Here is a 13,462-nt window from a genome sequence, read left to right as displayed (position 1 = left end):
TGATCTTTCCGACGAAAAGTTCGGTGGTCGGAGACAGTATGGACTGACTATAAGTCTACACTCGCTGGAATACAGAAAGGAATATGTTAAAAACTACTACTATACTACTACTGCTACTACTGTCCAAATGTTTATTTTTATTTTTATTAGAGCTGGGACTCGATTAAAACATTTAATCTAATTAATCAGAGGCTTTGCGATTAATTAATCTAGATTAATCGCATTTTAATCGCATATCAATATTCAACCCGAGAACAGCGAGAAACCTTTTTTTGAAATGTTTTTTGGTATCCCAGTGAATCAATGAATAGTGACTACAGGATACCACTCATTTTCAACATTTTACTGTCATTAATATACCTGTTGTGGAAATAATAATAAAAGTCACCCCATTCTGTGTTGCCTAGAACTGGAGGTCTGAAAAAAAATTAGTAACAGTAACAAGTACATCTCAGTGACATCACAAAGCTGTACTTACTTCATATTGTTACTGTTTTTTGTCAGACCTGCAGTTCTAGGCAACACAAAATGGGGTGATTTATTATTATTTCCAGTTTTCAGTACTATAGAAAAGCGCCCAGTGAGAAACGTTCCGCGGTGAAAAAAAAGGTGCGATTAATTTATCTGTAGTTAATCGCGATTAATTTTTCTGTAGTTAATTAATCTAAATTAATCACAATTAGTCCCGGCCCTAATTTATATATATATATCTTTTTATTGGGTTTTTTAAATGTATGTTTGGTCCTTGTTCATGTCAGCATATACATGTGTTAATACATATAGGAATAGGCACCCCTCATTCTCATCCCATACACCCACTATTGAGCGTCTCAGTCCCTCCCCCTTTCAGAACGACGAGTGGCCCAGGAAATGAATCCCAATGCATTTTCCTCATAGGCATTTCTTAAAGTATTTATTTAAAGACGGTTACGCCGCGGACAAAGCCAACTCGGATCGTGACAAATCATGACAATGAACACAATGTTTTGGGGCCGAGCAAATCATTAGAAAGAAGAAAATAAAGGCAGGAGACAACACTATTTGTTTTGTTTTTCTTCTTATAAATTATTTGATCAGCCCAAAACATAGAGACAGATAGACAGACAGACAGACAGAATATGTGCAGTATGTTAATAACATCAGAGTTGGTCATTTACATAAACAATAACCCACTCTGTCAATCATCACCATAGCCAAGATGTTACCATAGTAACCTGGCCGCACACACGCATGCACGCACGCGCGCGCGCGCGCGCACACACACACACACACACACACACACACACACACACACACACACACACACACACACACACACACACACACACACACACACACACACACACACACACACACACACACACACACACACAGTCACACACACACACACAGTCTATTGATACTGGTGTATGCAATATGAATAATTCATATTCATCAGTACTTCTCTAAATACATCCTGTAGAGAGAATGAAAGCGAGAGAGAGAGAGAGAGAGAACTGTGAAAAGATAGGAAGTAATGAACAGACAGACAGACAGACAGACAGAGACTTAGAGGGAGAGAGGGAGGGAGAGAGAGAGAGAGAGACAGACAGACAGAGAATTAGAGGGAGAGAGGAAAGGAGATAAGACTCATTATCCTGCTGCTGTGTGTGTGTGTGTGTGTGTGTGTGTGTGTGTGTGTGTGTGTGTGTGTGTGTGTGTGTGTGTGTGTGTGTGTGTGTGTGTGTGTGTGTGTGTGTGTGTGTGTGTGTGTGTGTGTGTGTGTGTGTGTGTGTGTGTGTGTGTGTGTGTGCGCTACTAAACTGTTGATTCTGCGGATGTGAAACCAGACACAGTGTTGAACTAGGAAGTAGACACATCCATCCTTCATCTCTCTGCACTCGGGACAGTAATTAGCGACAGCCCCGGCCGTGGAATACTGTGGGATCTGGCCAATTAGAAGACAGCCTTCACTTCCTCTGTCAACGCAGCGGGCCAGTCAGACGAACAGACACATCGGCACTTTCACCACACTTTCACCACACTTTCACCACACTTTCACCACACTTTCACAACACTTTCTTACGGGTTGTGCAAACCGGCACTGTTGGGTTAGAAGTAGAACCAGGGGTCATTCTGTGGATGGTCATATTTCAGGGTCATCTGAAGAGGTCTAGTTTTGGTCGACTACATATAAGACTAAATATACAATGAGAGAGAGAGAGAGAGAGAGGGAGAGAGGGGGAGAGAGAGAGGGAGAGGGAGAGAGAGAGAGAGAAGGGAGAGAGAAGAGAGAGAGAAGGGAGAGAGGAGAGAGAGAGAGAGGGAGGGAGGGAGGGGGAGAGGGGATAGAGAGAGAGTTGCATCAATACCCTGAGGGATCATATTTTCCCGTTTTCTGTCATAAATAACGGTGACCTGCGTGTGACTGACGTGACCTGTAGGGGGAGGTAGAGAGGGCCTATGTGCATATTGCATAAATTATGCAAATGTTGACACAGGCGATCTCCTATACTGACAGTTGTTTACGCACTTTGCTACAGTATGTGTCCTGGAGACTTAATTACGTTCATACTAAAATAATGAACAATATTAAAAAATACATATGGTTGCTGTGGGCACCCCTGTTTTGTACTTTTTGTAGATCAAGCACATCTGACTAATAAACAAAACAACAGCGTCATATAGTGTTGTTTTCTGCAAAAAGTTACACCGTTTCGAATCAAATTTGGAAATCTTACCTTTCAAAGAAAATGTATATTTGAAGTAAACACTAATGACATTTGCAACCACCCACCGGTACATCTACGAGCTCACAACACAACTTGAATTAACCTATTTTGACCTGAGATCAGATTCTATAAATGTTCTTCTAACATCCTGACAGTTTTCTGAAAAAGCTATGTTTCTATGTCAGTCGTTCTTCGATTTTTTTTCAAAAAATAGCAGACCTACAAGCTCGTAGCGTGCCACTCGGTGGCGCGCTATGAGCTTGTAGATCTGCTATTTTTCAATATCTAAAGCTTAACATAATGCTAACACCAATAGGGGTTCCCTCCCCAAAATGAATTAAAGACAGCCTTCTCTCGATACAAGGTAAATATAGTCCATGCTGTTCCTCTTCATAAAGATTATGTTCTGTTGAACCTTTTTTTCTTTGGAGCTCAGAAACGGTCTTTATAGACGCTTCAACAGTAGAAAGAAAAGAGTTTCTGTCTCTGCATCGTCCCATGAATAAAACCCGCAGCGAGATGAAAAGCTCAGCACTTTTGTTCCCCCGAAGAACTCCCCAAATCAAATGCTTTTGTTTTTTCCGGTTGGTTCACGTCAAGGTTAAGATTCGTATTATTTAGTTATTCTTCTCACGCGTCGTCTGTGCTAATTTAGCACCGTCCATCATGTGACATAATTTCCATATCAGTCAAATACAGTTCACTCGTCTCTGCCCTACGAATGTGGTAACTAACACTGTAAATCCCTGGAACATGTGCCTTGTTTAAACCTAAACACATGTGTGTAATAATAATGCCAAATGTTTATTAATTGTCATAAAATACAGTAGAACACGAGTTCACTCAAACACCTCACGAGAACACCTAGTGTTCAAATTCTAAACACCTATAATATGACTGACTTTGATTGTAAAAACTAAACACGTTTATGTGTTTAAAAAGTGTTACAGATATGTGTTTAAAACAGTTTATAACCTAAACGCTTGGGTTTAGTGTGTACGGGGGGAAGAATTACTGATATAGTGTTGTCAGAATCAGTCAGAATGTCTTCATCATACAAGACAACGAAATTTAATTTGCAATTCAGTTCAAGTGTATTTAAAAATACATTCCCATCAAATTCCGCATTGACTATAAGATCCTTCTCCATACTTTCAAAGCCATCCATAACCTCCCCCCCCCCCCCCCCCCTAATCTGTCTGACCTTGTCCACGTTGACATTCCCACCCGGTCTCTTCGGTCTGCCTCCTCCGTCAAACTGAAAGTCCTCCCAGCCCGTCTGTCTGTCCACCATGGGCTCAAGAGCCTTCAGCCGCTCTGCCCCTCACCTCTGGAACCCCCCCCCCCCCCCCCCCCCCCCTGACATCAGAAACTATGGACTATCGCCATATTCCAAACTCACCTCAAAACCCACCTGTCCCGGCAGGCTTATGACGCTGCAGTGTGACCTCTGTGTCTTCTGCTGCAAGCTGTGTTTTGTTCTGCTTTTAAACTGTGTTTTTGTACTGTTTTTAACCTGTACGGCGACCTTGAGTGCCCTGAAAGGCGCCTTATAAATAAAATGTATCATTATTATTATTATTATATTGCACAGTAAGTCCCTTTTAGTTCATAAAGTGTCAGTGTTTAAATGAAGCTATGACTGCTCTGGGGTAAAAAACTATTTTTAAGTCTGTTCGTCCTTGCATTAATGACCTTATAGCGCCTCCCTGAGGGCATAAGTTGCAGCAGGTGATGACCTGGGTGGGATGAGTCCTTGAGGAGGCTGGTGGCTCTCCTGCTATACAGTGTCTCTTGTAGAGATGGAGGAGGACATGTCATGATCCTCTGGGCTGTGTAGAGGTCCTCTAGAGATGGAAGGACATGTCATGATCCTCTGGGCTGTGTAGAGGTCCTCTAGAGATGGAAGAGGACATGTCATGATCCTCTGGGCTGTGTAGAGGTCCTCTAGAGATGGAGGAGGACATGTCATGATCCTCTGGGCTGTGTAGAGGTCCTCTAGAGATGGAAGAGGACATGTCATGATCCTCTGGGCCGTCTAGAGGTCCTCTAGAGATGGAAGGACATGTCATGATCCTCTGGGCTGTGTAGAGGTCCTCTAGAGATGGAAGGACATGTCATGATCCTCTGGGCTGTGTAGAGGTCCTCTAGAGATGGAAGGACATGTCATGATCCTCTGGGCTGTGTAGAGGTCCTCTAGAGATGGAAGAGGACATGTCATGATCCTCTGGGCTGTGTAGAGGTCCTCTAGAGATGGAAGGACATGTCATGATCCTCTGGGCTGTGTAGAGGTCCTCTAGAGATGGAGGAGGACATGTCATGATCCTCTGGGCTGTGTAGAGGTCCTCTAGAGATGGAGGAGGACATGTCATGATCCTCTGGGCTGTGTAGAGGTCCTCTAGAGATGGAGGAGGACATGTCATGATCCTCTGGGCTGTGTAGAGGTCCTCTAGAGATGGAAGGACATGTCATGATCCTCTGGGCTGTGTAGAGGTCCTCTAGAGATGGAAGGACATGTCATGATCCTCTGGGCTGTGTAGAGGTCCTCTAGAGATGGAAGAGGACATGTCATGATCCTCTGGGCTGTGTAGAGGTCCTCTAGAGATGGAGGACATGTCATGATCCTCTGGGCTGTCTAGAGGTCCTCTAGAGATGGAGGAGGACATGTCATGATCCTCTGGGCTGTGTAGAGGTCCTCTAGAGATGGAAGAGGACATGTCATGATCCTCTGGGCCGTCTAGAGGTCCTCTAGAGATGGAAGGACATGTCATGATCCTCTGGGCTGTGTAGAGGTCCTCTAGAGATGGAAGGACATGTCATGATCCTCTGGGCCGTCTAGAGGTCCTCTAGAGATGGAAGGAGTCTAGGATTTATGTTGTTAAAACATTTCAAAGATATTCTACATTTGTCACATTTTATTGTTGTTGAAAATAGTCGATCTACAAGCTCTCAACACGTCGCGAGGGTTTAGTAAGTCATTAAACAGATGTTGTATAACACAATTTGCTCAAAGGAAGGTGTGTGTGTGTGTGTGTGTGTGTGTGTGTGTCTGTGTGTGTGTGTGTGTGTGTGTGCACGTGTGCAGTAAAAGTATCTATCGTATTGTGGACACGTTACAAATACAAGTTCAATATACAACGTTTTTCTGATAAAAAACATGTTTCTATGTCAGTGCCGTTGCTCAACCTTTTTCATGTCAAGGACCCCCAGAATTATCTCTATTGGGTTCACGGACCCCCACCTCAAAATATGTAGTTCCAGGGACCCCCCCCCCCCCCCCCCAGAAGCAAATATTTGAGTTAAAAATGATCGCTCTGAAATATATATATTCAAAGATTTGCGGACCCTTTTTCACGACTTTTCAAAAATAGCAGACCTACAAGCTCATAGCGCGCCACTCGGTGGCGCGCTATGAGCTTGTAGGTCTGCTATTTTTCAATAGCTAAAGTATAACAGAATGCTTAAAACACCAAAAATGGGTTAACACATTGACTGGCTAGTGGCTACACATCAGTGATCACATCCTGGCTAGCTTCACTAGTTCAGGGAAAAACCAGCATAAGTTTTTGACGTTTTTCAGGCCGAGGACCTCCTTAGCTGAGAGAGAGATGAAGCAACACTACATGTTGGATTCATGTGTTTCAAGTGTGTTTTTCCCCAGACATTTTTACTTATACAATACTTTGTAAACTTGACCTTTGATTGATTGATTGATTAAATACTGTAATAGTCAGAAATGTAAACGGCAACAGCGTACAGTCAAACACTTGGTCTAAAAGGATAGCAGCACAAACGGTCCTTGCGGTCTTGTTTTCATTCTTGTATTCAATTCATGAACACAAGTAAGACGCGCAAACGCGCGAAGCAAACGCAGCTCGTAATAACAACAATTCGAATGAATTACCTACTTTTTAAAGGTTTTTTTAAGTTCTCCTTTTTTAAGTGTAGTGTGTGGGTGCGTGTTTTTTTTAAGTTACGTTATTTTGTAATTTATTTTATTTTAAAGTGTTTTTTTAAGTTAAGTTTGTGTGTGTGTGTGTGTGTGTGTGTGTGTGTGTGTGTGTGTGTGTGTTTTTTGTGTGTGATACAGCTGCTCTGGTGGCGGGCGGGTGGTGTTACAGCGTGACACACACACACACACACACACACACACACACACACACACACACACACACACACACACACAGACAGACATGTTCTGCTAGGTCTCATAGTTAGTGCTCACTGCATTCGCAATGCCATGAAGAATAACCAAATTCAATATCATCACACAATATACAACACTATGTACATGAGTGGAAGACAAAAGAAGTGGGGTGTAAAGAGAGGGGGGGGGGGGGGGTGATAATCACCTGACTAAGTGAGAAGTGTTTATTTCCTCTCCCAGTTTGGCCTACTACTGAAAGGTAGTATTTCATAGCCTGGCTAAGGAGACAGACCGAATCAGCCGTCGGCAAAAAATAAGTGATTTGATTTGATTGATTTGATTCGAGTCTGGCTTATTAGCCAGGCTATAAAGACTGTCAGGCCTGTTTTAACCCATTCTGGGCGGGAACCCATTTTGGTGTTAGCATCATGTTATGCTTTAGCTATTGAAAAATAGCAGACCTTGTAGGTCTGCTATTTTTTTGAAAAATCAAAGAGCGACTGACATTTTTTAGAATCTGATCTCAGGTCAGAATGGGTTAATCAGACCAGTGTGTGTCCAGTGGAAACCTCGTATGAATCTAATCTCAGGTCAGAATGGGTTAAAGGACGACGGTGATCTGCATTTTGGGGGAAAGGGCCCCCATTCCTCACTTGAGTGGCAGCGACAGCGCTGTAGCGCATGCTTAAAGTGAAGGGCACATCGAGTGGCAAAGCAACCTGCAAAGTGAGTTTAACATTGTTTAACGTTGTTTAATGCAATCATCAGATTGGACTTTTCTGTGTGGATGTCTGGGCTGTCGAGGCCAGAAAGTAGTTTTGTTGCCACTCAGTAGGCGTTCCTGCATAACTTCCTGGTTAGTAATTAGTCAGGGTACTGAGGGCACCGCTCCGGTGGTGAGCTGACCACCGCTCCGGTGGTGAGCTGACCACCGCTCCGGTGGTGAGCTGACCACCGCTCCGGTGGTGAGCTGACCACCGCTCCGGTGGTGAGCTGACCACCGCTCCGGTGGTGAGCTGACCACCGCTCCGGTGGTGAGGTGACCACCGCTCCGGTGGTGAGGTGACCACCGCTCCGGTGGTGAGCTGACCACCGCTCCGGTGGTGAGCTGACCACCGCTCCGGGTGGTGAGGTGACCACCGCTCCGGTGGTGAGCTGACCACCGCTCCGGTGGTGAGGTGACCACCGCTCCGGTGGTGAGCTGACCACCGCTCCGGTGGTGAGCTGACCACCGCTCCGGTGGTGAGCTGACCACCGCTCCGGTGGTGAGCTGACCACCGCTCCGGTGGTGAGCTGACCACCGCTCCGGTGGTGAGCTGACCACCGCTCCGGTGGTGAGCTGACCACCGCTCCGGTGATGAGCTGACCCCACCGCTCCGGTGGTGAGGTGACCACCGCTCCGGTGGTGAGGTGACCACCGCTCCGGTGGTGAGGTGACCACCGCACCGGTGGTGAGGTGACCACCTCTCCGGTGGTGAGGTGACCACAGCTCCGGTGGTGAGGTGACCACCGCTCTGGTGGTGAGCTGACCACCGGATTTAATAAAATCGATATCAAGTCTGTAAACTGTATATTTACAACCCTCATGTCACTGTCGTTTCAGGAGAAACAGCGCTTTCTGACGGACGTCCTCCACGAGGTGATGCTATTGGACGGCTTAAGCTCCTCCCACCCCATATCCCAGGAAGTGGATCAGGCTGCTGACATTGACCGAGTGTTTGACTGGATCGCGTACAAGAAGGTACGCGTGCGCGCACATGCACGCACACACACACACACACACACACACACACACACTACACACAGAAATTACACTACTAGCGGAGCCCAGGGGCCTTTAGTAAAGGAGGCACCTGGTGGTCGGTAATGGTACTACAGCATATGGCTGAAATACATTTGTAGTTCTCAGTCATCTAGCCTTGGGTGCCGAGGCGCTCTCTAATAAATACAATGAATATTTCAGCATGATTAACTATAGATGCTAATACCATATGTATTTTAGTCGCTTCCAAGTTCAGCGTGCTCAACTACAAACAAGCCGTGTAGTGTTTGAACTCTGTCGGGTGCAGATTGTAAGCAACACTGACACACGTCCCTTCATCAGCGTGTGGCATGGACAGCAGCTATAGGGACAGTTACTTCAGCACCATGGACAGCAGCTATAGGGACAGTTACTTCAGCACCATGGACAGCAGCTATAGGGACAGTTACTTCAGCACCATGGACAGCAGCTATAGGGACAGTTACTTCAGCACCATGGACAGCAGCTATAGGGACAGTTACTTCAGCACCATGGACAGCAGCTATAGGGACAGTTACTTCAGCACCATGGACAGCAGCTATAGGGACAGTTACTTCAGCACCATGGACAGCAGCTATAGGGACAGTTACTTCAGCACCATGGACAGCAGCTATAGGGACAGTTACTTCAGCACCATGGACAGCAGCTATAGGGACAGTTACTTCAGCACCATGGACAGCAGCTATATGGACAGTTACTTCAGCACCATGGACAGCAGCTATAGGGACAGTTACTTCAGCACCATGGACAGCAGCTATAGGGACAGTTACTTCAGCACCATGGACAGCAGCTATAGGGACAGTTACTTCAGCACCATGGACAGCAGCTATAGGGACAGTTACTTCAGCACCATGGACAGCAGCTATAGGGACAGTTACTTCAGCACCATGGACAGCAGCTATATGGAGTTACTTCAGCACCATGGACAGCAGCTATAGGGACAGTTACTTCAGCACCATGGACAGAAGCTATAGGGCCAAACGCGTTGGTTTCTGTGACTCTGCTGCTTCTGCATATTATGTACAAAATGTGTACTTTAAAAAATGAGTACAAAATGTCCACCACTGTTCATAATACATTTTCCTATTCAAGGCTTCTATACTTTGTAAATAAAAAAAATGACCTATTTCAATTAAAAATTGCACTTAAAATCAAGTGTGCAATTTCAAAGGCCGCCTAGCTGCATCAGTGAATTAAAACGTTGTTGCTTTAGTGCAGGTGAAATTAATACGTTTAATGTACTATTATCTGTGCTAGAGGTTTTCAGCTTGAATCCTGCAGTCTGTGCTCTTGGCCGCGACCTAAAAAATAATTTAATTTCAATTAAAAAACACCTTCTGTGGGGGGAACAGCATATTTTCAGCTTGTAGGTCTGCTATTTTTGGAAAAATCGTGAAAATGTGTCGCAAATCTGGACTAAGGAAAGGAAAGGTACCATGTTTACCCAGGGTAACTGGACTAAGGAAAGGAAAGGTACCATGTTTACCCAGGGTAACTGGACTAAGGAAAGGAAAGGTACTATGTTTACCCAGGGTAACTGGACTAAGGAAAGGAAAGGTACTATGTTTACCCAGGGTAACTGGACTAAGGAAAGGAAAGGTACCATGTTTACCCAGGGTAACTGGACTAAGGAAAGGAAAGGTACTATGTTTACCCAGGGTAACTGGACTGAGGAAAGGAAAGGTACCATGTTTACCCAGGGTAACTGGACTAAGGAAAGGAAAGGTACCATGTTTACCCAGGGTAACTGGACTAAGGAAAGGAAAGGTACTATGTTTACCCAGGGTAACTGGACTAAGGAAAGGAAAGGTACTATGTTTACCCAGGGTAACTGGACTAAGCTCAATAACTTGTTTACATCCAGACCCTGCTCATAGAACATTTCATGGTAGGGGTTCAATGCCTTGCTCAAGGGCACTTCAGCGGTGGTAATTTTAACGTGCCGGTCCGGGGATACGAACTAGCGATCAGTGTTGTCAAAATATTACTTTAACACTAATATACTACTTATTACTTATTACTTTAAAAAAAAGGAATAAAGTTATACTTTTTATTACTCCCTGAGAAAAGTAACTAGTTACTTATTACTTATTACTTTACTTATTACTTTTTTTTTCTCTCGCCTCCAGTAATTGCATATTTTGTCCCCAAAAGTCTTACTTTGCATTTTCAACATTAGCTGTCCCCCCTCCCCTATTCTGCAGTGTTTATTTAACTCTAAAAAGTGTACTGTATAGTGTACACATGATGATGGGTCCATTTGTACACATAGATTAGAAGTAGATTTTTTCGACGTGGAATATAGCTTCTTCCCTATGCACAACTTGCAGCGGACAATAATGTTCATCTCGTCTCGATCGCAGACATACTCAAAATAATGCAAATACTTCCAAGTATTGAATGTTATAACGCTTTGTTGTGCCGGTGTCTCTGTCCCCTCCACCTCCTCCATGCTTAGTTTGTTTACATCTCTTCTCTCTAACAGTGCAGTCTAACGAGATACACACACTAGTTTAGGTTGTTGTTCCGTGTTCCGAACCTTTTAAGGCCCTCCCTTCTGCATCCGATACTTCACACATACGTACCGACGAGTGTGCATCGTTTCCGTATCCGCTCTAGAGTCTAGATCTAGAGCGGATCAGCAGTCTGCAAAGCAACTTGACCCCTATCCAGTCTACCATTATAAATAAACACTCAAACCCACAGTTCCACCAAGGCTCGTGAAAATAGTAATAATATTACTTTTGGAAAAAAGTAAATGTAATATTATTACTCAAAATGTGAAAGTTAAGTTAAGAACTAGTTAAGTTACATATTACTGGAAAAAAGTAATAATATTACTGAAAGTAGTATATTACTTAAGTTACTTGACAACACTGCTAGCAACCTTCCAGTATCAAGACCGCTCCGCAAACCGTTCGGCCACCGCTGCCCCTAAGTCAAATCTTTGCTTCTGTGGGGGGAACAGCATATTTTCAGATGGGGATCAGCGACCAAATACAAATAAATCTTTGACGTGAAAAAGGTTGAGCACCGCTGACACACAGAAACATGAGTTTGATTTAGAAGACATTTAGTAGAATCGAGCTCGGGTCTTAAATGGGCTAACCACTGAAACTCCTCCAGTCTTGGACTTGAGTTATTACTGTATAGGCTGCTTTCTTCCGTCAAATCTCTTTGATTTGTAGATCAGCTATTTGTCGAATGTTCCCTCCCAGAATAGGCATGCTGGGGTTGGTTAAATAGGGTGTTCATTTATGAAAAAGATCAAATCTGAAGTGGCAATAATTTATGTTTCATTTACAAAGCAATCGCTGGTCCGGATGTGTTCCTTTTCATGAACAAATTTGGGCAAAGAATTTACACACTTTATTTATTGTCCAGATTGTTTTCTGTTTGCGGCAGGGTAATAGCATGCCTATTATTATTAATTATTCAGTGTCCAGATTGTTTTCTGTTTGCGGCAGGGGTAATAGCGTGCTTACTCCTAGGCTACTAATTAAAGGGCTGTTGAAATATACTTTGTGCATTTTAGGCTGAGGCTGACAATTAGCCCAAAATGATTCTTCAGCTGACATTATAAAAAGTTTCTTACTTATGCCTGAGGGGATATTAGAGACATTATAAAAGGTTCTTACTTATGCCTGAGGGGATATTACAGACATTATAAAAGGTTCTTACTTATGCCTGAGGGGATATTAGAGACATTATAAAAGGTTCTTACTTATGCCTGAGGGGATATTAGATACATTATAAAAGGTTCTTACTTATGCCTGAGGGGATATTAGATACATTATAAAAAGGTTCTTACTTATGCCTGAGGGGATATTAGATACATTATAAAAGGTTCTTACTTATGCCTGAGGGGATATTAGATACATTATAAAAGGTTCTTACTTATGCCTGAGGGGATATTAGAGACATTATAAAAGGTTCTTACTTATGCCTGAGGGGATATTAGAGACATTATAAAAGGTTCTTACTTATGCCTGAGGGGATATTAGAGACATTATAAAAAGGTTCTTACTTATGCCTGAGGGGATATTAAAGACATTATAAAAGGTTCTTACTTATGCCTGAGGGGATATTAGAGACATTATAAAAGGTTCTTACTTATGCCTGAGGGGATATTAGAGACATTATAAAAGGTTCTTACTTATGCCTGAGGGGATATTAGAGACATTATAAAAGGTTCTTACTTATGCCTGAGGGGATATTAAAGACATTATAAAAGGTTCTTACTTATGCCTGAGGGGATATTAGAGACATTATAAAAGGTTCTTACTTATGCCTGAGGGGATATTAGAGACATTATAAAAAGGTTCTTACTTATGCCTGAGGGGATATTAGAGACATTATAAAAGGTTCTTACTTATGCCTGAGGGGATATTAGATACATTATAAAAGGTTCTTACTTATGCCTGAGGGGATATTAGAGACATTATAAAAAGGTTCTTACTTATGCCTGAGGGGATATTAGAGACATTATAAAAAGGTTCTTACTTATGCCTGAGGGGATATTAGAGACATTATAAAAGGTTCTTACTTATGCCTGAGGGGATATTAGAGACATTATAAAAGGTTCTTACTTATGCCTGAGGGGATATTAGAGACATTATAAAAGGTTCTTACTTATGCCTGAGGGGATATTAGAGACATTATAAAAGGTTCTTACTTATGCCTGAGGGGATATTAATTCTCTGCTTTCCGATTATAATGCTCATTAAAATATCTTCATTTGCAGAGGTGGAAAGTGACTATAAGTATAATTTACATTTAACATCCATATTCTATATTGGTATT

The 13,462-nt window shown here is 43.1% G+C and overlaps 1 protein-coding gene across 1 annotated transcript in view; it reads left to right on the top strand.

Annotated features, from left to right (window-relative positions):
• LOC310853683 (thyrotropin-releasing hormone-degrading ectoenzyme-like) overlaps positions 1–13,462 on the top strand; it is a gene marked incomplete at both ends in the record, with an annotated part of 235,628 nt that overhangs the window by 124,461 nt on the left and 97,705 nt on the right. The window contains one exon of the mRNA XM_083758078.1: positions 8,462–8,599. Coding sequence (XP_083614204.1) covers positions 8,462–8,599 — 138 coding nt within the window. The remainder of the gene's footprint in view (positions 1–8,461; positions 8,600–13,462) is intronic.

Source organism: Protomyctophum parallelum, assembly GCF_964188405.1.
Source record: "Protomyctophum parallelum genome assembly, chromosome: 22".
Classification (NCBI taxonomy): Eukaryota; Metazoa; Chordata; class Actinopteri; order Myctophiformes; family Myctophidae; genus Protomyctophum; species Protomyctophum parallelum.
The sequence above is the reverse complement of the archived record's forward strand: the minus strand, read 5'-3'. Positions and strand labels throughout refer to the sequence as shown.